Source organism: Enhydra lutris, unplaced genomic scaffold, assembly GCF_002288905.1.
Source record: "Enhydra lutris kenyoni isolate GAN:26980312 unplaced genomic scaffold, ASM228890v2 scaffoldscaffold6, whole genome shotgun sequence".
NCBI classification, from domain to species: domain Eukaryota; kingdom Metazoa; phylum Chordata; class Mammalia; order Carnivora; family Mustelidae; genus Enhydra; species Enhydra lutris.
In genome coordinates, this window is record NW_019154090.1 from 23155250 (window position 1) to 23178129 (window position 22880).

The 22880-nt window shown below is 47.7% G+C and overlaps 1 protein-coding gene across 3 annotated transcripts in view; it reads right to left on the reverse strand.

Annotated features, from left to right (window-relative positions):
- The window catches only part of LOC111141398 (centrosomal protein 250), a 41514-nt gene extending 19348 nt beyond the window's left edge, over window positions 1-22166 (reverse strand). For 2 of the 3 annotated variants that reach the window (XM_022493915.1, XM_022493914.1), the window contains exons 1-19: window positions 22030-22164; window positions 20491-20577; window positions 19090-19379; window positions 18568-18624; window positions 17565-17647; window positions 17156-17321; window positions 16324-16430; window positions 15836-16087; window positions 14155-14251; window positions 12307-12414; window positions 11609-11770; window positions 10662-10840; window positions 10133-10315; window positions 7566-7710; window positions 6580-6726; window positions 5639-5869; window positions 4194-4387; window positions 3859-3986; window positions 3490-3659 (exon numbers count right to left, since the gene is read on the reverse strand). In XM_022493915.1, the coding sequence (XP_022349623.1) occupies window positions 3490-3659; window positions 3859-3986; window positions 4194-4387; window positions 5639-5869; window positions 6580-6726; window positions 7566-7710; window positions 10133-10315; window positions 10662-10840; window positions 11609-11770; window positions 12307-12414; window positions 14155-14251; window positions 15836-16087; window positions 16324-16430; window positions 17156-17321; window positions 17565-17647; window positions 18568-18624; window positions 19090-19275 (2595 nt within the window). In that variant the 5' untranslated portion in view covers window positions 19276-19379; window positions 20491-20577; window positions 22030-22164. Of the gene's footprint in view, window positions 1-3489; window positions 3660-3858; window positions 3987-4193; window positions 4388-5638; window positions 5870-6579; window positions 6727-7565; window positions 7711-10132; window positions 10316-10661; window positions 10841-11608; window positions 11771-12306; window positions 12415-14154; window positions 14252-15835; window positions 16088-16323; window positions 16431-17155; window positions 17322-17564; window positions 17648-18567; window positions 18625-19089; window positions 19380-20490; window positions 20578-22029 lie in introns of all 3 variants that reach the window. The other variant, XM_022493916.1, reaches the window with a different exon arrangement.
- Between the last annotated feature and the right edge of the window lie 714 nt (window positions 22167-22880).

The following is a 22880-nucleotide window of genomic DNA, read 5'->3' on the forward strand; positions in this document are numbered from 1 at the left end:
TACTATGACTATGAAATGAGGAAGCAGATTGGTTCTCTGCTGCCCACTCTCCCCTACTTTAGGCACGTAACTCCCAAAGAAGCAAACTTTGGTTGCCATCTTGCCAACAAGTCAGCCTTGTAATAGGAGTCAAATAAAAAATACGCACAAAGCACAAGTCAACTTCCACTTCCAGAAATCTGACAAACAAGATCTGTGAACAATCTAGCTGCAAAATGGCAAAAAATACTGGATAAAATATTAAATACACATTTCAGTGTATAATAAGCCAGCAGGAACTTCAGAAAAGTCAAAAATAAAGGCAAGACTTGTGATCCAAAGAAGTAAATGAGCACAGAACTGGCTTTCTTTTGGAGGCCTTTGCTATACCTAATAACCTTAAAATTCACCTTAATGCTATGTGGGGAAAAGAAAACAGAAGGGGTGCCTGGGTGGCTCAGTGGGTTAAAGCCTCTGCCTTGAGCTCAGGTCATGATCCCAGAGTTCTGGGATCGAGTCCCACATCGGGCTCTCTGCTCCCTTCCCTTCCTCTCTCTGCCTACTTGTGATCTCTGTCTGTCAAATAAATAAATAAATTCTTTAAAAAAAAAAAGGAAAGAAAGAAAACAGAAGGCATGGGTGGGGAGTCCAATAGAAGATTCTTACATAAAGCTAGACCCCCGCAGGGTTAACCAGAGGTCAACAAACTATGACATACTGGCCAAATCTAGCCAGCCTCCTTTGCTGTATGGCCTGTGAGCTAATAGTAGTTTTTACATTTTTAATGATAAAAAAGAAGTTAAAAAAAAAAAAGACTTTGTGACATGTGAAAATTATATGGAATTCAAGTTCCAGTGTTTGCACTTACAGTTTTATTTGAACATAAACATGCTCATTTGGTTACATATTATCTATGGCTGCTTTCCTACTACAACAGCAGGGGTGAGTTAATTACGACAAAGACCTTAAGGTCCACAAAGCTTAGTATGTGGCCCTTTACCAAAAACTTGCCTATCTCTGGGCTATAGTGCCCTCAGTAGAAGGATAAACTTGAGAGAGAGAGATGAAAGAGGAGAGAAATGGGGAAGAAAAGCAGAGAGAAAGTAGGAAAGAAAACAAAACAAAAACCCCACAAAAGGAAACAATAAGAACATTTGTTTGTTTCAACCTTTACACAGGGTTAAAAAAAAAAAAAAATCTCCCTCAAGAAGTCTACCACAACCTGGTCTTCATATGGGTGCAGGGCCTGAATGGGACCCCAAACACTTTCAACAGAAATTTTATATCATTTTAATTTAAAATTTTATTTTAAGATGAGATGTTCTGGGATGTTAGAACCTTTAATCCAACACTACTAGAATAAGTGAACTGAGTTAATTTCTATCATATTTCTATGCCTCAGTTTCCTCATCTACAAAAATGGGGATAACAACAGTGTCCTTCTCTTCTGCCAGGAAATTCCTAAGAGAAGTTAAAGCAAATCTTCTGAAGAAAAACTCCTTCACCTGAGGCCTAAAAGGATTCCCAAAGAAAAATTTCTAAAGAACATGAGCTCAGAGTCAAGAACCACAAAACACATGAGCGAGAACCAATGGAAACAATATATAACAGCATCAGGTACAAAAAGATTTTAGTTACTGGTGTTATTAGACAGCATAAAAATATGTTTCATGTGTTAAAAGAATAAAAGAGGATGAAAATACAAAATAGGGAAAAATGATTAAAATGTGACCAAGAAGATTTGAAAAAAATAATGGAATACACTATCTAGAAATTTAAAAAATTTTAGTAAGTGAAATTTAAAACTTGGCAAATAGACTACATAGCAGATTAGACATCGCTGAATGGGGAGTTGAAGAGAGATCTGAAAAAAATCATCTACAACACAGAATAGAAAAAGAAAATGAACACGGAAAATTTAAGAGTTAAGATATGTGGAGGATACTGTAAGAAGGTCTGACACCCAAATAATCAAGGTCTTCCTGATACCCACAATGGAATAATCACTATGCTAAGAGAAAATAACTACCATCCTAGAATTTTATACCCAGTGAAACTATCCTTCAAGAATAAAGTAAAACAGGAATATTTTCAGACAATTAATTACCAACAGACTCTCACCAAATGAATTCTATTTCAAGGAGGAAAATAAATCAAATGAAAGTCTAATACGCAAGAAGGAATGATCAGTGAAAAAAATGTCATTTTTCAGTGTATCTAAAACAAATATTAACTGTATAAAACAAAAGGTCAGAATAATTTATGGTGTTAACAAACTAGTTATAACAAGACATTGCATAAAAAAGTACAATGGGTCGGAGGAGTGAATGAAGGTAAAATGTTCTGAGGTCCCTGTGTCATTCAGAAAAACAGCAAACATACCAAGTAACCTGAGATTTTATTAAGTATGTATTTGTATTTTACTTTTTATTTTTTAAAGGATTTTATTTATTTATTTGACAGGGAGAGAGACAGCAAGAGAGGGAACACAAGCAGGGAAGTGGGAGAGGGAGAAGCAGGCTTCCTGCTGAGCAGGGAGCCCGATGTGGGGCTTGATCCCGGGACCCTGGGATCATCACTGAGCCAAAGGCAGATGCATAATGACTGAGCCACCCAGGCGCCCTTAGGCACATATTTTTAAGTATTAAAGGAAACAACTACAAAAATTAAAAAAAAAAAAAAAAGAGAATATACCATCCAAAGTAATAGAGAAAAAGAACTGAGAAAAAAATACAACTTAATCATCCAACTGAACTCCCTAAAAGTTAAGAAAAATGACCTCCCCACCCCAAAAAGATACAAAAAGGCAGGAAGAACAGCATAGGATGGTGGAAATAAATCCAAATGTACCTAAAGGGACAATCAAAGCTAATGGACTAAATTATATAATTAAAAGACAAAAGAACTACAGTTCTAAACCGGGAAGAAGGGGTCCAAGGTATTCCTCTGCACCCTGGGGCCAGTTTAACAACCGTAAATCCCAAGATCCATGCTTAACTCACTATACATAGCAAAACAACAACGACAACAATAACAATAACAGCCAACACAAATACAGAGCTTACTACATGTCAGAAATCATTCTCAGGGTTCTCCATATACTACTCATTTAATAGCTAGAAACTGGATTTTGCACCTTGGAGACCAGGTTAGTCCCATTCAGATCTCATTCTTTTTTTTTTTTTTTTTTTTTTTTTTTTTTTTTAAGATTTTTTAAATTTATTTGACAGACAGAGATCACAAGTAGGCAGAGGGCGGGGGGAAGCAGGCTCCTGGCTGAGCAGAGAGCCCAATGCAGGGCTCGATCCCAGGACCCTGGGATCATGACCAGAACCGAAGGCAGAGGCTTTAACCCACTGAGCCACCCAGGCGTCCCCAGATTTCATTCTTATAGAATTTTATTTCTTATAGAATCTTATTTCATTCTGGCTCAAGAGTCAGCAGGTGGAGTTCCCACTTAAGGGAGGCCAGCTCTGCCTCTCTCGGTCCCCAGCCACATCCATGACCTACCCATTTCTCCTGGAGCCGGTTCACCTCCTCCTCATGGGCTGACTTCTGCTGCTGTAGGGCCGTCTGCCCCTCGTGCTCAGCCTGGGCCAGCCGACTGGCTGCTGTCTCTCGCTCCTGCTCTGCGCGGCTCCGCTCGGTGTCCAGTTCCAGCTTCAGGCACCTCACTTCCCCTGAGATGCCACAGATGGGTGAGCTCCCACTCGGCCTCTGCCCTCTTTCTTTCTACCCTCTCCTCAGACCTCGGGAGCAAACCCCCATCTCGGAGGCCCTGGGCCTGGCTACAGCAGGACCTCTGAAAACTTCCCACGGCCTTGCTGGCTTTCCACATCCCCATGGAATGAAGCATCCCCATTCCAGTTGGGGTCTCACCTTGAATGACTTCTTTGGCACGAGTGACAGTTTGAATCTGGACCTCCAGCTGGCCCTTGGTGACCTCTATCAGAGAATTTTGTTGTTGGGCCTCAAACAGACTGCTCTCCAGTTGCTCCTTGGCTGAGCTGTGAGGTTCAGGAATCAGGAAGAGCTCTGACCCATCAGGGCCCTTAACTTGGTTCTAAGTACTGATCACCCGGAGAAATTAGGGAGCAGCGATAAATTCAAAACTCACTTAGGAGTTGTGATATTTTGGGCCTGGAACTTGGTTTGGCTCCCCCTCACCTCGCAATGCTCCCTCTGCCCTTGTCCGAACTGGGTCTGGATCCTACCTGAGACCCAGCAGTTGTTCGGAGAGGTCCTGCCGGTCTCGCTCCACAGCCTGCAGCCGCACCTCGAGGGCGGCTCTCTCCCGCACTAGGGCCTCCTTCTCCTGGACTTCCCGAGCAAGCACTTCTTCCCGTCGCTTTGTCTCCTGCTGCAGCTGGTCCAGCTGAGCTAAGGCTGCCTCCTGCTGATGACGGGCCTGGGAGGAAGAAATGGGCAAGCTACAGAGTGGAGGCAGGAACCCCCCTGGGTTGCTATCACCAGGTTAGGGCCACTGGCCCTTCAGGCATTCCCGACCCAGCTCTGTGAGTCCGGACAGTCGCCCACTCATGCAAATTCTACTCCCTGCATCAGCCTACAGAACTCCCAGGCCAGGAAGCACGCTCTCTCTTGTGCGAGACCTGTGTGTTAGGGCTAGAAGAGAACTACCTCTAAGGAGCTTTTAGTCTTAAGGAGTAAGACACCCAAAACATCAGGAAGAAAGTGATCAGTCTCTGAGAAAGGGACTCTGGAAAGGAGGTTTATGTATCATTTTTTGGGCAGTGAGAAGTTTGGTAGAGGAGAAAGATGGCCTTTGAGCTGAGCCACTGGCTCAGAAAAAAATTTACTGAGTTGCTGCTAGGTGTCAAGACATTTTGTTAAAAGGTGGAGGAACAGGGAGACTGGGGGAGGGGTGCAGTTAGTTAAGTGGCTGACTCTTGGTTTGTGCCTCAGGTCATGATCTCAGGGTTGTGAGATCAAGCCCCATGTTGGGTCCATTGGCTCCGAGCTCAGCATGGAGTCTGCTTAATGTCTCTCTCCCTCTCTCTCTGCGCCTTCTTGATGCTCTTGCATGTACTCTCTCTCTTTCTCTCTCTAATAAATAAATAAATCTAAAAAAAAAAAGATGGAAGAATAAAAACAAGTAAGACACAGCCTTGTCTTCAAGGAGCTTTCGGTCTAACAGTGGAGACTATAAATGGATAATTATACCACAGTGTGCCTTGTGTATGGTGTGGTGGCTGGAATATTCTGGAGGTAGAGCACCTAGGACAGGCATCTAATTCAAGCCAGAGGGTGTGAGGTGCTGGGGGAACTGAAGGATTCTTATAGGAACTCTCTTAAAAAACGAAGGTGGGGCGCCTGGGTGGCTCAGTTGTTGGGCATCTGCCTTTGGCTAGGGTCATGGTCCCGGGGTCCTGGGATCGAGTCCCGCATCAGGCTCCCTGCTCAGCAGGAAGCCTGCTTCTCCCTTTCCTACTCCCCCCTGCTTGTGTTCCCCCTGCCCCGTCAGATAAACAAAATCTTAAAAAAAAAAAAAAAATCGGAAGATGTACCCCAAACTAGTAATATCGGTCATTTTTAGGAAGTAAGATCTTCCCACTTTCTGAACCATTTCTGTTGAGTTTTCATCTTTTACGATGGGTTTGTGCGATACCTTCATGTAATGGCATCAGGTCTGTTCTCTCACCTCGCTTAGCTTCTCCTGAATTTCTTCCTTCTCTTCTTGGATGCCCCTGAGGTCTGCCTGCAGCTCAGCCCTGCTCTCCTCCGCCTTCTGCAGCTGAGCCTCCAAGACAGTGTTCTTCTCCCGAAGGGCTTCCCGGCCCCTCTCAGCCTCCGCCAGGCCCAGCTGCAAAGCATTTCTCGCCTGCTCTCCTGCTTCCATTCTGCGGCACACAGACTGGTTCTCCTGTTCCAGCTACTGGTCAGAACGGGAAAGGCGTCAAAGACCAATGGTTACAGCTTACGGATCAAGTGCTAAGACAGAAAACCGAGGGAGATGGGACTCTGTTCTCCAAAGAGGAACACAGGAGGGCTTATAGGAGAGGCGGACTATGTGCATTCGTTTGCTCTGGTGCCTGTGTTCCAGGCACTGGGTGGGTTGATGCTGTGGATGGTGATTAAAAGGCAAAAACGCTTACTCTCAAAGAATTCAGAATAAAGGGACTCTGGAACGTTCCCAGGGCTCAAGGTAACAGGGGTAGTGAAGAGCCATGTTACATCTGCAACCCATAGAGAAGACTCTTTGAGATGTAGGCTCTTCAGCAGATCCTTTTCTGGTGATTGCTATTATCTCATGCGATGAGATTAAACATCTAGTCTTCCTTCCAGAGGATGCAGGCCTTCTTCCTGGCCCTGGTGATTTTACCCTACAGCCCATAGGTGGTTCTGCTGGAGGTGTGAAAGGGGACTATTTTTAATGGCCAAGCCCAGGCGTTATAGTCTTGGCTGTCCTCTGCACCCCCAATGCTCCTTTTGCTCATTTCAGGACTACATTTAGGAGCTGAGCTATCTTGGGCTGATCTATTACAGACTCTTCCCTGTTACGGGCATCAGGCTTATCAGTCACTGGCTGGCCTTCCATCAGGGCCCAGACCTACCCTGCGGATCAGAGAAGTCTTTGCTCACCTGGAGAAGCTGCTGGTTCAGTCCAACTTTATCTAAGGCCAAAGCCTCATTTAAGGCACTGAGCTTGACAGCAGCAGCTCGAAGATCGGCGACCTCAGCCTTCAGGCTGTTCTCAGAACTTGACAGTTCGGAAACTGACTGTTCTGCCTAAAAACAAGAAGAGTTAAAGGGATGCCTTGCACCGGCTTTCCTGCCACGGTGAGCAGCTCACGTCCCCAACACCTGCTGCTTTCCTTGTACAGAGAACACTCTTCCTTCTCTTACATTCGAAACAAGTTTTCCCTCCCTCCCTTCCTTCCTTCAATCACCGAGAAGTAGGAGAAGAGCTCACGGTAGAGGCAAAGACATCAGGATGTACAAACAACTAGAACTGCAAGGACTTCATAGGCAATGTAACCCCACAGTGCTCTGGAAATTATTTACTACATTTATTCGGTTTGGGGGAATCAGAAGTGTTTGGCAGAAGAGCTGGCAGCGAAGGTGGGTGTTCAGAGGTGAGGAAGAGTTTGTGGGTAGAAGGAGAGGAAGGACTCAGTCCAGCCAAAGGGAAGAGGAGTCCACAAGCAGCGGAGGCAGGAAAGAGCAGGGTGAAGCGGGAGAACGTGATCAGTGCTAGGTGGCAGGAGTTGAGGCGGATGGGGAGTTAGGACAGGATCTGGAGAGAGGAGGAGGCTGGAAACAGTTTGGGGCAGATGCAAAGGGCTTTGAAGTTGTCACCAAGCAGCTGGGAAGCCACTGAATGGTTACAGGAAGGAGACTGACGTCACCAGATTTACACTTTGGACAACCATTCTAACTCCAGCATAGAGAGTACATTGGGAGGGACAGAGGCCAAAAGCAGAGGCAACTAAGTGATGTAGGGAATACGAAGGGTCTTGCTTGGGAAGGTGAAGAATGAGTCAGGACACATGCCCTTTGCCTAGAAACACAACTCTCTAAAACCCCCTCATCTTCCCCAAGCAAGTGAAGGGTGGAGGCCCACCTACCCTGGTCAGCGCCAAGGTCACTTCTGTTTGCTCCTGCCTCAGCAACTCCCTTTCCAGGCGACTTGCCTCCAGGGCCTCCCGAAGAGTGATGAGCTCACTGAGCGATTCTGACTGTTTGGCTTCCAGGCCCACCAGCGTCTCTTGACTAGAATGGAAAGGAGAGGAGGCTGGGGGCAATCTCAGGGAGTCGCCACACCCCAAAAGGTAACAGGAGTGTGATTACATTTGCCATGCAAAAGGATGAAGAAGGTCCCTAAAAACCAGTAAGAACTTCATGACATACAAAGTGAAAAAAGTCACACATTGGGAGAAATTAAGAGTATGCATAGGGGTCTACGGCCATACCACCCTGAACGCGCCTGATCTCGTCTGATCTCGGAAGCTAAGCAGGGTCGGGCCTGGTTAGTACTTGGATGGGAGAGTATGTATAGGGGTGCCTGGCCGGCTCATTCGGTAGAACATGAAACTCTTAATCTCAGAGTCATGGTTGAAGCCCCATGTTGGGTGTTGGAGCCTACTTAAAATAAAACAATAGGGGTGCCTGGGTGGCTCAGTGGGTTAAAGCCTCTGCCTTTGGCTTGGGTCATGATCCCAGAGTCCTGGGATGGAGCCCCGTATCAGGCTCTCTGCTTAGCTGGGAGCCTGCTTTCTCCTCTCTCTCTGCCTGCCTCTCTGCCTACTTGGGATCTCTATCAAATAAATAAATAAAATCTTTAAAAAAATTAAATTAAAATAAAACAATAAAATTTAGTTAAAAAAAAAAAAAGAATCCATGCATGTATTTGCATGAAGCAGATGGAAAGACAAGTAACAAAGCAGTTTAAGAGTTTGCCTATAGAGGGGTGCCTGGGTGGCTCAGTGGGTTAAAGCCTCTGCCTTTGGCTCGGGTCATGATCCCAGGGTCCTGGGATTGCATCGGGCTCTCTGCTCAGCAGGGAGCCTGCTTCCTCCTCTCTCTCTACCTGCCTCTCTGCCTATTTGTGATCTCCGTCTGTAAAATAAATAAATAAAATCTTAAAATCTTTAAAAAAAAAAAAGGGTTTGCCTATAGAAGGAAGGGAAATGGGATGGATGAAACAGAGAAGAGGATCTCTGTGTTTCTTTTTTTTTTTTTAAAGAGAAACGTTGGGGAGGAGCTGAGGGAGAGGGAGGGAGAGGCTTTTAAGCAGGCTCCAAGCCCAGCTCTAGACCCCGTGATCATGGCCTGAGCCGAAATCAAGAGTCGGACACTTTAACCGACTGAGGCACGACACTTTAACCGACTGAGGCACGCAGTCACCCCTGTGTTTATCTTTTTCAATAGTTTTGACTTTCAGGTCATAATAAATATTGATATATGTATTACCAGTTCACACTAATTAAATTTAAAAACATAATTATCTTTGTGGATTGTCTATTCTCCTTGGTATGGGGGAGACCATTCCTTGCATGAGTCATGATTCTTACAGTGGTCCTTCAAGATTCCATTATCCGTGCCTCCTGCTGCAAGGAGCGAGAGCACAGGGGAGGAGGGGAATCTACCAGAGGGGATGAACACAGTCCCGGCTACCAGTTACTGAAGACCTACCACATGCCGGCTCTATGCCAGCATTTTGCAAGACAGTACTCTAACCTTCCCACGGATCCTTCAAGGTAAATACTGTCATCCCCATTTTATACAAATAAAATAATCTACCCAAGCGGCAGAGCCATAATTCTAACCAAGCTTTCGCCAGCTCGAAAGACCTTGCTTTTTCTATGACATTATATATGGGCATTTATAGATTCGCTAGGTCTCTTGATGCTGGAATTCCCTTTCTTTCTTTTTTTTTTTTTTTAAGATTTATTTATTTGACAGAGAGAGAGAGATCACAAGTAGGCAGAGAGACAGGCAGAGAGAGAGGGAGAAGCAGGATCCCCGCTGAGCAGAGAGCCTGACGTGGGGTTTGATCCCAGGACCCTGAGATCACGACCTGAGCCGAAGGCAGAGAGGCTCAACCTACTGAGCCACCCAGGCGCCCCTGGAATTCCCTTTCTTAACCAACTCATCTCCCATTACTACCTGGGATAAGTCCTACCCTCCAGCCAGCCTAGCCTACTCTGTATATGCCACGAATCTGCTGCATCCTTATCTTTGCTAATCTGTCCCTCCGGCCCCTCTCCCACTCTCTACCAATCAAAATATGTCCAGGCCCAGCTCAAAGACCACCCTATCCTCCATGAGGCTTTCCATTATCAACTGTCACTCCCATGCGTCCAAAGGACCCAGCTGGAAGCTCTGGTTCCCTCATACTTCATCTGGCCTCATGCTACAGTTTGCTATTTACTTGTCTGTTTTCCCCATGAGACTGCAAACTGCTTGAGATCAGGGCCTGGGTCTTACTAGTTTCTGTACCCCGCAGTGCCTCAGCCCTTAGAGGGGCTCAGAAAAGCCTGGGTGAACTTGCTGTATTCAGCCTTCTGCAAAAGGAGCAGAGTAAGCTAGTGGAAATGCACGGCATGCCAGGCTTCGATTTACTCCACTTTCTATGAGATGGGAATTGAAGGGACAATCAAGCCTCAGGGAGGAGGGGACCGGGCACACGTACAGGCGCTCCCTTTCCCGGACAGCCTGGTGCAGCTCCTCCTGCTGCTCCTCCTTCTCGCCCTGAGCAGAGTCCCCCTGCAACTGAAGCTCCACGTTTGTCCTCCGCAGCCGCCACGCCTCCTGCTCCAGCACCTCCAGCTGCTGCTGCAGCTCCGCCCTGGTCTTCTGCAGCAGCTCGCGCTCCCTGGAACAAGCAGACCAGAGACGAGCAGGAACCTTGGAACCTCCAATCCTTCTCGGAAGCAGACATCACAGGATCAAAGGACAGAGGTGTCTGTTTCCTTTCAAAAATCTTATCTTCCCTTTTGAGCAGGAAATGGTATTTTTTGTTTTTTTTTTTAACTCATCACAAAGACCCCAAAGTGAGTGGGCAGGGATAAGCAGAACACAAAGCAGGACAGCCCTGGAGAGCCCTGGGGGTCAGGGAGGGCAGGGTCAGGCAACCAGAAACATCCAGGGAGTGAGTAAATGGCTGGATGAGGACTAAGCCGGGAGCGGGGCGGGGGAAGGATGAACAGCCTCCTGCTCACTTGCTAAGAGACTCCACCTCCCCCTGGAGGTCCACGGTCTGCCCCGCCAGAGTGTCCCGCTCTCCAGTGAGCTTCTGCAGCCGCTGTCTCAAGGCCTCGCCTTCCTCCTCCCACTGATCATGCTGTTGCCGCAAGGAGCTCATAGCTTCCTGGCAGCCCGAAAGCTGCTGCCTTAAGTCCTATGGAGGGAGAGGGACAGAAGTGAGATGGTGACCAAGAGGGCAGAATGAAGCCCCCTGAAAGTGGGGCTGGGTGAGGCGGGTGAGGGCTGGTATAAGGGTAAGCCAGGAATAGAGACGTGGCCAGTCAAGAAGACAGAGGATGAGAGATTACTACTGGGCTTCTGTGCTGCCTGGAGTCTTGGGGTCCATCATCTTCAGATGTGTGCTGGGGTGCGGTCACGGAGATGGTTAAGTGTGGCTGGAACCCTTAGAGTCGGGAATGCTTACCCGTGGTCTCCCAGGGCTCCGGTGGCCTGTCTTTGTGTAGTGCTATACAAAGATGGCATGCCAAGGGAAGCATACCACTGGGAACACGGAATGTGCCCATTAGCCACAAGGACAACTGGGCAGACACCGAGAGATTCTAATGAACACTTTGGGAGCATTGAAAATACCTCATGACTGGTCAACATAGTGGAAGGGACAGTCCAGGGACTCCTGAGTGGCTCAGTCAGTTGGGCGACTGCCTTCTGCTCAGGTCATGATCCTGGAGTCTCAGGATCGAGTCCCTCATCGGGCTCCCTGCTTGGCGGGGAGTCTGCTTCTCCCTCTGACCTCCCCCCTCTCATGCTCTCTCTCTTTCTTTCTTTCTCAAATAAATAAATAAAATCTTTAAAAAAAAAAAAAAAAGAAAGAAAGGGGCTGTCCAGGTGAGGAAGGTACCTGGGGCACAGAGCAGCTTGGACACCCATACCCATGGCTGAGGAGGAATGGTCAGATTCTCACCTGCACAGCCTGGCATCTTCGAGTCACCACTGAACGCACCAGAGTAAGGGCCTTTTCTGGGTCCTGGGAATCAAACTGGGAGGAGAGGCCACTAGCGTCCAACCCCAAGGAGCAATCCTCACCACAGCCTTGGGCCATGTTGTCCCCTTCTTCCACCATGACCTGAAACCCAACACAGCAGAGTCACTACCCTACTGACCAAGGCCTACAGTCCTCACAGAAGACTAACTTGAGAAGACTAATGGATACATCCTGGACAAACCTGACGTTTTCCTTCTCACGTCCTTTCCCCCACAGGTGGGTGGAGGGTATCTGAGAGCAAAAAGAATTGGTTCCTCCAATCCCTCACCTTTGGTCACCCAAACCTAGGACTAGCAAGAAGGCTAGAGTACTCTCTGAGGCAATTAACAAAAGAAGAAATGAAGAAAGGAGAGGATACTGATGTAACAAAGACCAGAGTCCATCCACTGGCCTGAGACTTGCAGATGGCAATAAGGAAGAGGGCCTGTTCCAGTAGGCAGGGCCAGCACGTGAATGCTTAGCTACCCCTTAGCAAGTCCGTCCTCAAAGACACTCAAAGAACTCATTCCTCAAAGACCCAAGCATCTCAGAGTATGGAAACCTAGGCATGACTAAGAGGACAAGGAGGCCTGCGGAGCGGTGAGCCATGATCCGGTTTCCACAAACAGAAGGCTTACCAGTACCTGGGTTATATCCCTGATCACCTGCTGTAAAGACAGCTTCTCCTCTTGGGCACTCCTACTGAGAGATGCCTCGTGTTCCATTAATTCTGCATGATTTGTCTCCTGAACAGGGAACAAGACAGAGCTGTGAGCCAAACTTGCAGAAGTATCTACCGTTCCAGGCTCCAAATGAATCAGAAGCTCATTCTGTCTCTTCAGTCAATGCTACTTTTTCCCTGACCACAGGTAAATGCTACTGTTGTCCCAGGACTCTGAGGACAGTGGGATGTGGTGATTAAGAGTTCAGAGTAAGCAAATCAGAGCTCCAAATGGGAATGCCTAGGTTAGAGTTCTTACTCGATCACGTCCTAGCTTGGCAACCTTAGGCCGCTGCTTCTTTGAGCTTCTTTTCTCTTTAAAAAAGAGAAAATTAACAGAAACTACTTCACAGGTTTGTGTTGAGGCTTAAATGAAAAAGATGCATGTAAGTTACTCAACACAGTGCCTGGCACAAAGAAAATGCTCAATGAATGTCAGCTGTCATGGGAGGGAGGGTGGCAGCTGTCCCTGAACATCAAAGTGATCCTGGAGACCTAAGGCTAGACCAGAGAAACCCCAAGCTCCAGAGCTTTCCTCACTTTCTTCTGATCATATTGTTAGTGAAAGCCTGAAGACACACACTTGCAGCTGTGTTTTCTTTGGCCTGCACAGAACTTGAACTGACATTTATAAATTGAGAGATTTTGAGAGATTTTATGAATTGAGAAATTCTGACTTTCTGGTTTTTCTCAAAAAGTTAACAGATGAGCCATACCAGCCTCCAGGCCCCCACGGCAGTAATTTTCTGAAGTTGAACAGTGGGTGCCTCTGCTAGAGGAGACTTGTATTTTTCGGGGTCCTGTGGTCCCTATGATGCCTCCTTGTTTCCTTAATATTGAGATCAAGTGTCCCCTACTGTACTCAAAATGAACTATGACAACGCTGGGCAACCAACCAGAATCCTTACAACTGAACCCACTTCGCTCTTTGGCATTATCTAGGCATTGCAGACATCGGACTTTGCAAATTTCTGACCAAAAGGAACCAAAAGGCATAAGTTACTGAGTCCTGGCTGATCCCAGCTTGGATAAGAAGACCAGAGGTTTGCATGTAGATGGTCATTCAGGATCTGCCTAAAGAGAAAGATCTAAAAATTCTAAGAAACAAAAGGAAATGTGGAATTAAGCCAGAGGTTCTAACTAGGCGAACCTTCAGAGAGTCCCTTTGATAATATCTCTGGCAGATGAGAAGCCAGGGATACGAATCTCACTCTTCCACAGGACAGACTTCTCAACTATGGAGCCTCTCTTGCTGGTAGACAAATTGTCCCAGCCTGTAGCTTCTAGTCACCGACACTGCCTGTGCCGACCTGAAAACATTAAACAAGCCAACTCCTTCCCCCGATGTCAGTCCTTCAGGTCTGTGGCGGCGGCCATTATGTCTTCCCTCAAGCCCTTCTCTCTCCAAGCTGACCATTGCCACACTCCTCAGTTGTTCCCCATGTGACTAGGTTTTGAATCTCTAACACAACCCCACCCTTTGCTGGTGTGCCTCGAAATGTGTGTCCCACTCTCTCTGAGAAGGACATTTTGGGTGTGCACATCATTGTAGTTTCCTCAGGAATGCAGGAGGGACGGGACGCAGTATTTACTGATGAATGAATAAATCAAGGAGTTAATTAATTGTCAGACTCAGCCAACATTTATTTTTTTTTTTGGTTTTTATCAAGGCACATTTAACTGGTATCCCGCATCATCTGTCCATAAAGGACAAGGAACCTACAGACCCACTCCCAACTCCTTTCCAGAACAAATGGTCACGTACCAGGATCTCCACTGTCTCTCTCAGAGCTTCTAGCATCTTCTCATAATCTTTATTTTGCTTCTGAGCCTGGGTCAGCAGAGCAGAGAGCTCGGTCACCCTAAAGAGAAGAGCACAGCACTGTCATCCGGGAGGCCCACTGAGGTGGACAGGCCTATCACGTAGCACACCCCAGCCCCAACAGACACTCCCACTGCAGCCCCCCCACAGCCACCTGGGCACCCCCGCCCCTGTACTCCCTGAGTACCACATGATGCTATAGCCTTGAACTGGGGGGAAAGGCAGGAGTCAAAAGGCACTCAGACACATGCAGGGATTTACCACATCTCATGGCTGGAGCACGTGTTTGAGGGCCCGAGAGCTGAAGGAAAGCCCTGGGCCAGGCCTTTCCAGGCCCCACTTGGTCTTGAAGTCAAGCACCCTGAAGCCAATAAGAACATCAGAGTTGCCACGTGGGAGAGTCCCCAGGTCCCTCCAGACCAAGGGTCTCTGATAAGGAAAATGAAGGGGTAATTTGGGGAAGATTATGGTCAACCTCTGTGATATTAACCTCAAAGTTCAGGGAAATCATCACATAACTCTGTCACTTAACGCTACATCTTGGAGCTCAGTACCTAGTATTCTATGGGTAGCTAAATAAATGTATTTTTTTAAGATTTTATATTTTTTTAAGTAATCTCTACACCTAGCAGGGACTCAAACACATGACCCCAAGATCCAGAGCTGCACACTCTACCAAGCCAGCCAGGCACCCCTAAATAAATATTTCTTAAATAATGTTATTTAGGAGTTAAAATTATTTTTTTCCAAGTCTTAATAATTAATAAAAAATATCTAAGAGCCTTCATTCACTGTATGGTCATTCATTTAATCATCATATCTTTCAACAAACATTCATTGAATGTTACTCTACAGTACATGAAATGCCAAGCACTGGAGACACAGACATAACTAAGACATGGTCTCTAGTCCTTCCCAACCCAACCCAAAGCAAACTGCTGGTCTCTAGTCCTTCCCAACCCAACCCAAAGCAAACTGCTATTTACATCCACCACCAATAGGTGGTGACACAACCCTAGCCATGGGGTATAAGCCCCAACCTGTCCAGAAATTCAAATGGGGCTCTTCGCTCAGGTCCCTGCCCTTCTTACTATTTAAAAAAAAAAAAAATCTATTTTGTCATAATCTAAAAAAAAAAAAAAAAAGCTAAAGAATCAGAGAGAAACAGTGAGATCAATGCTGTAACAAGCAAGTCAAAAGGCTACACCAGGGCATAGAAATTTAACAGGCTACTGAGCTCAGAGAAGGCTTCTCAGAACCATGCCTTAAAGGATAAGGTGGAGGCAGTAGGGAGGGAAGCGTTCCAGGCTAAGGTCAGCATGTACCAAGGCAGGGAAGCATGGAAGAGTTTGGCTGTTCTGGGAATGGGAGTAGGTTGGTGTTGACAGACAACAGCCACCATTAGGTCTGTAAATCAATAGGAGAAAAGCTGAGCTGCAAGACAGTCTGAGGGCAGAGGACAGTGACATGGTCCCAACTATGGCTTCAAACTAGACTCCCTCTGGCACCTCTTCCTTCCCCTCCGGTGGGGGGAACACTCTTCACACCCTACCCCCAACCCCTATCAGCTGTCTCAGTCCCCCTAAGGGAGTCACCACCCTCAGCAGACCCCAGCCCTTCTCACCGATCCTGTAGCTCAGCCTTCTCTAGATCACCCTGACTCTTCAGCTGCATTAACTCCTGGCTCCTTTCATGGGCCTCCTTCTCCAGCTCCTGGGTCTTGGTTAGTAGAAGCAGCAGCTGGGTTGGCTCACTGCCATCCAGTCTCCCAGATCCCTCAGATTCTCGAGACTGGGCACCCACAGTCAAGCGCAGACAGCAGGTCAGCAGGGACCCCGAAAGCCTCACATGCTCAGCCTTGAGCTCCGTCAGGTCTCTGAGTACAAGGCAGGAAAGAGCAGACTCCGGTAAGGATGGATTAAAGGAGCATCGAGATCTGGCCCAGTGAAGCCCGAGGAGCAGGTCTGGGAAAATCATCTGAATCCAGCAATATCTTCCCTCCCCCACCCACTCTTCCATCCCCCGCTACTTCATGCCCCGCTGCTATAGCAGTCCACCGTCCTAAGTCTAGAATCAGCAGGGGCAAACCTCCCTTCCTATCCCCACACTAACCTGTCAGTAGCTGACTTCATTTCCAGGAAATGGCGTCGGAAGGTCACCACCTCCCGCCACAGACCAAGAAGGCGACCGTGCTCCCCTTTCAGGTAGCCCTTGAAGAACTGTGTATTCAGAAACCCAGGTCATGTCAAAGGGCAGAGGGCCATCTTTTGCCAGCACAGGAGTCTTGCATTCCTCCTGACTACTCGAGGGAGGGAAGGAGGGACTTATCGGAGATAGCTTATGAACGGGTGTCTATATTCAGGTCACACTGAAGTGTTTAATAAAGTTAGCAGTGGCATTTAAGAAGTCAAAGGGTTTGAGATGGCATATGATCTTCCTCTGAGCGGGTTAGAAAAAGATAAATAGTCGTTGCTAACCCGCTATTACTACCACAGACTTACAGTGAGGACTAGCACAATGCCTGGCACCCAGCAAAGACTCAGGAAATATTCATTTCCTTGCACTGGGATCTGAAAATTCCCAGGGTCTTTATCTAGTCTTTCTTTCCCATTTGGTTTCAATAGCTACCTCCTTAGCTTCTAGATATGCAGACCTCCAGAAGAAGGGAGTCAGCAAGCTTTCAGATCCTTCTAGAACCAGAGCTAGTCCCTCATGCAGGAACAGAGGTGCTCTGAGTGTCATGCCACCTGCTAGCAAAACCTCGACGAGGCAGGTAAGGACAGGAGTCAGCCGAGAGCCGAGGCAGGGCAAAGTCACCAGCCAGAGTGGGGAGGAGAGCCGGGAACTCTAGTGACAGCTCAGCTTCCATCCAGGTCCTGAAGGTACCTTTTTCCAGCACCGACCAGGCTGGTGCCCAGAGTGCAAGCCCCCCTGTCCCTCTTACCTCCTGCTCCATCTGCCACTGGCTCTCCTTCCTCATTAGCTCATCCCGGGCTCGGCTCCAGTCCACTGTCAGCTTTTCCACATCTTCCCGAAGTGCTTTATTCACCATGTCAGCTTTTTCCATGTGCAGTCGAAGCTGGGTGTTCACCTCTGCTAGACTCTCACACCTGCACTGGGGAGGGGCAGGAGCAAGTGCAAAATAAAGGCTTGATCCAACCCTTGGACCTCTTGGAGTAAGACGACAAACACTGGAATTTTCCATTGACAGGGACTGGAGGGCTAAGGCTGAGATCCGTGGTTTGAGCCCTATTAGCGCTCAGGGCCGAGGTGCCCCCTCTGCCTTTTCAACCCACAGGCCACCAGAATCGCCCCCCCCCCCCCCCCCGACCAGAGAACTTGGGGTTCATCACCTCTGTTGTTCCTCCTCCAATCGGACCAGCAGCTGCTCCAGGTTTGGCTCATCCACGCTTTCCCACCTCTGTGGGGTTGGTCCCTTAGCCAGACAGAAACAAGACTTTTTTTACCACCAAAGAGAACACCATTCAGACCAATGGCCTGATGCCCCCTTCTGCAGCCACCTGCTTTCTTTCTATTCCTCCTCTCCGGTGTTAGCAATATGCCTCTTTACTCCACCACTACATCCTGAGGGTAAATCCACTGCATCCCCTTCTCCAAAAGTGAACCAGTAATGTCTCCTGAAAGATGGCGCTGGGTAGAGAAAAGAACTTTCAACCCAAGAAGTGTAAGTTAGAGCTTTCACTAACAGTCTTGACTTCTACTACACTACATTTTGGACTGCGGGAAGTTATTCAACTTCTCTGAGCCACAAAGTCTTCACTACAAAATGAAGGAGACACCGTTCCTCACAGAAAGTTGCCTCGTAGATTGAGTGACACCGTTATATGACAATGCCTAATGGCGCCTGGCCTACACGGAATGGTGCTCAGTAAGTTTTGTTTTTTCTCTTCCTCTGAGAGAACTTTTCTGAGGGTAATGTGAGAAGGTGCCAAGAGAGAGCTGGAACAAAGGCAATGAGTTTTTCAAAGCCCGTTCTACCCAGCCAACGGCACAAATAAATTCCTCTGCCACAGACATGTTTAGGCTTGCAAAGGCCCACATCTAAGACAGATAAACACTGACACCTTCTGGAGGAAAAATGCATCTCTTCCCTCTGATTAAATCTCCTGAAGCTGCATTTTGTCCTCAGAGAGCCAAGGGTCGGCGGCTGACAGACCCGGAATAGTCAATCCAATCAGAGTATCTATGGGATAAAGCTCTCAGGGGCTGAAGAGAGGAAGGACTTCCATCAAACACCGCCTTATCACACCCCAGCCTCCGTCAATCAGCAAACAAGGCCTTCCTCGAAGGTATACCCGCTGAGGGCACTGGGGGACACAAAACAGCCTCACTCACCCCAGTGGCTTCCAGCTGCTTCTCCAGCTCTTGACACCAGGTCCGGTACTGCAATACCTGAGGCAAACAGAGCAGGGTGTGGGTGACGGTCACAGCTGGTACCAACAGCCCAAAACAAAGGCCCAGGAAGATTTGGAACAAACCCTGTGTGAACAGTGTCTGGGTGACAACAGCAGGATAAGGCCATAACATCTCGTCATTTCCATTTGGTCGGTTAATAATATTCTCCCTATGCCTGTTGTATCGGAGGGGTAAGATTACAGGCTTTGGAACCAGAAAACACAGGGCCAGGTCCTCGCTCTAGCCAAGGGGAGCAAACATAGACAACCCACTTAGCCCTTGGGACCGCCATCTTTAAAAGCGACAGGATTGATCTCTCCTGAAGTAGTTGTGAGCGTCACAGGAGAGGCTGCTGAGGGACATTCCCATTACAAGGCTCTGTCTCCTGGAACCGTTATCCCACCTCAGCAGTCAGCACTTGGGGGTGTTCTCGTCACCTCCCTGGACGGACTGCTGCCTCACCTTGGCCTGCAGCTTCCTCACGAGGGTTGCCTGCCTCTGCTGGGCCTCCTGGGAGCTCTTCAGCTTCCGCCAGGAGGCGGCTTGGTTCTCTGCCATCTGTTGCTGTAGCGCCAGTACTTGCTCCTCCAGCACCAGCTGCAGTGCCTGGGGCTTCATATTGTTCAAGCCAGGGCCTCCCGTCTCCATGAGAGCACCAGACAGGTAAGCCCACAGGCCCCTATCCAGCCAGAGGCTGCTTAGTCCCGGTAAGGTCTCTAATCATTCCTGTGCCACTTGGACCTCCTCTTGAGCTGGGGACCAAAGCACATAGAGGAGTTGAAAGGAATGTTTGGGTGATTCAAATTTACTCATCAAACATTGACTAGATCTGACAAAGCTGAGTTGGGGAAAGTAAGTGGATTCCTTTACTACAGGATCCATCAGAGCCTTTAAAATACTAACATGGACCCTAATCTCTAAAGGGGGAGGGGCTAAGCATCATTTCCCAAATTCACTGGATCATGAGACAACCTCAGAGAACCAGTGTTTTCTGGCACACCTTCAGGAACTCTGCACTAGACCAGGAGTGCTCAGTTTATCTGCGTGTTCCTGGTGCCTGGCACAGTGCCTATTAACTATCTGCAGAAGGAATCCCTGAAGGTGTTTCTAGTCTAGTTGGGGAGAAAGACACAATCACAACACAATGTAGTCTGTGTGATCAAGACAGAGACGTTAATGACAGGAAGGGGAAACAGTGGACTGGCATTTAACCCAATCTGGTGGTCTGTGAACTGGGTGAACACCACCACGGTTAATCCTTGTCAGGTATGTCTATGGGTCAGCCACAGTTCACTCCTTTACCCGTGCTAGGTCATTTTGTCATCCCAAGAATCTTCAAACCTTCCAATGCTTTCCTATCACACTTCAGCGTAGGTGATATTAGAACTCTTTGTATACGGATGAAGAAACTGAAGCTTACAAAGAAAGCTTAAGCCTCCGTTAAGAAATTAAAAAGGTTAAGCAAGTTGTCAAAGTTCATACAGTTGGCATTCGGTTATTAGGGATTTGAATACCAGCAAGTCTGACCATCTGATGAAGAAACAGAGTAGCAGGCATTTCGGGCCAGGAGGGTCCATTAAGACAGCAAGGGGTATAGTGGGGAGGCAGGGGGAGGGGGAAAGAATCACCTTCAGTAGGATAGCAAACTTTAGTAAGATAGCAAACCTCCTCACCCCGCAGGAGCTGGGCCAAAACAAGGCAACGGGCCATCCCCAGGGGTGGAGGGGAGACAGGGACAGGGGGACGCCAGCCTAAGCAGAGAGCTTGGAAGAGACATGGAGAGGCGGAGGAATGGTGGTCAGGAAGAGTTTGGGGTGCCAGTTCAAGCTCTGCCTCTAATGGGCTCTGTGATCTTGAACATACCATTTCCCTTTCAGTCCCTCATCCATGAATGAAGGTTCCCAGCCATGTTACCTCTGAGTTTCTGAGGCTTCTGAAACACACGATAACCTGGGAGAAGGGGGGTAGGTTAGAGCTCTCATTTTATTAACCCTGAGACATGAGACTCGCACTAGAAGGGTTAAGGAGTATGTGTTTTCCCAAATACCTATCAAGAAAATAGAAAATTAGAGCTGCCCTCTTGGTCTAGACAGCACCCCATCAGTGTGAACATCTGAAGAAATTGGTGTATACAGAGATGAAGAAAGTAGTATATACAGCAAATGCAAATCTAACATTTGCATATACACTGGGAGTTTCAGGGGCCCCAAATCCCTTTAATGCACCAAACTGCTGACTTCCTACATCCTGGCTCAAATGCCATCTCCTATCATGTCATCCCAGATGTACTCGGGAAGAGTTAATCACTTTTATAGCTGCATATATGACCCTATGTATTTAAGACATTTATATATATAAAACTGTATATATAATACAGAGAGAGTCTAATGACTATATTACATCTTATCATTATTACTTGTCTATCTTCTCTACTAATCTGTGAATTCGCAAAAGCAGAAGCTGTCTAATTCATTTTGGTCATTAGGATGCTGAGGAAATGCATATGGGCCTCACTCCAGGCAGATCTAAAACCTTAGCAGAGGTTACAAACGTGACCTGCTCGTTCTTTTCCACCATTATGCGGCCTCTGTCAAGCTTTTTTTTTTTTTAAAGCTTTTATTTATTTATTTGACAGAGATCACAAGTAGGCAGAGAGGCAGGCAGAGAAAGAGGAAGAGGGAAGCAGGCTCCCTGCTGAGCTGAGAGCCCGATGTGGGACTCGATCCCAGGACCCTGAGATCATGACCTGAGCCAAAGGCAGCGGCTTAACCCACTGAGCCACCCAGGCGCCCCTCTCTGTCAAGCTTTTAAGAATTTGAATTAGGTACAAACATTTTCCACTGCGAGAATGCATACGAAAATTCTTATTTCTGGGGGTGCCCAGGTGGTGCAAATGGTTGAGTGGCTGACTCTTGGTGTCGGCTCAGGTCATGATCTCAGGGTCATGGGATTGAGCCCCCAGGCTAGCTTTGCACTCAGCTCGGGGGTGAGGGGTGGGGGTGGTTGGGGGGGTAAGGGGGTCCGCTTTGGATTCTCTCTCCCTCTCCCTGCCCCTCTTACTTGTGCGTGCGCCAGCACTCGCTCTCTAAAATAAAGAAATAAACTAAAAAAAAAAAAAAAAGATTTCTGGCTCCTTTGGAAAAGCAGAATATCTAGTGACCTGTGACCCGCATCCCTACAAGGCAACGACCAGCTGCAGTTAAGAGTGTTTGCCCCCTATCTAAGGGGGGGCATATGCTCTCCAGTTCACCAGTCTCCAGCCCCCCCACCACCCCAGTCGCCCCAGCCTATTCTCTCCCTCACACCGATAGCAGATTTTAGTGGCTATTTATCATTGCACTTGTGCTGTTGCTTTTCTTGTAAGAGTTACAGAGGAAAGTTCAGTTTACTAATTTACATTACCTCCTGGACAACAGAAGACCGTGGAGTTCGTAGAGCCTGTAGGAGACCATAAGGGAAGGGCACAGAGTGGGAAGGGTAGAGTGGCACCAGGACTCCAGGCTGCCTCTTCCTAGCCTCTAACCCGGGTGAATGCGGTCTTCCTCCACACTCCAAAGATCGTCTTTTTCTGCCCTTCCTTTCCACCACGGCTGTGTCAACCCGTTCACCGGGGGGCTCTGTGGGATGCTGGCTCAGTCTCTCCCTGTGGAGGAGGCAGGAGCTTGCAGGGAAACCACTCTTGCTGCCAACACTGCCAGCAACAAAAGTAGCTCTCAGTTGCTTCAAGGGACCCTACGGACCTTTTTCTCTCCTAATACCGTGAGCACTGGGGCTGGGCTTTTGCACGAAGTGGGAGTCTCAGAGGTCTCAAGGGCATCCTCTCCCTCCTTTGAATTCCTATCCCCCAATGTTGAGCTGAACCATATAAAATTGCCACATTTTGCCCATCTTTAACCTATGAAAATGGTAATGTTGTATAGTTCAACCTACTATCTCTACAGGCAGCTCTGCCACAGTCCTCAGAATTCTCATACTTAAACCATCTCTTAGGATGAGGCTAGGGCTGCTGTTAATCTGGGTGGCTCAGCTGGCTAAGTGTCCGACTCTTGGTTTCAGCTCAGGTCATGGTCTCATGGGTTGTGAGATCGAGCCCCTCAGTGCGCTCTGCACTCAGCACAGAGTGAGCTTTCTCTCTCCCTCTATCCCTTCCCCTGTTTGTACGTGTGTGTTCTCTCTCTCTCTCTCTCAAATAAATAATCTTTTTTTAAAGCGGCTGCTGTTAAGATGTATACACTCTTTGGGAAGGTGATAGT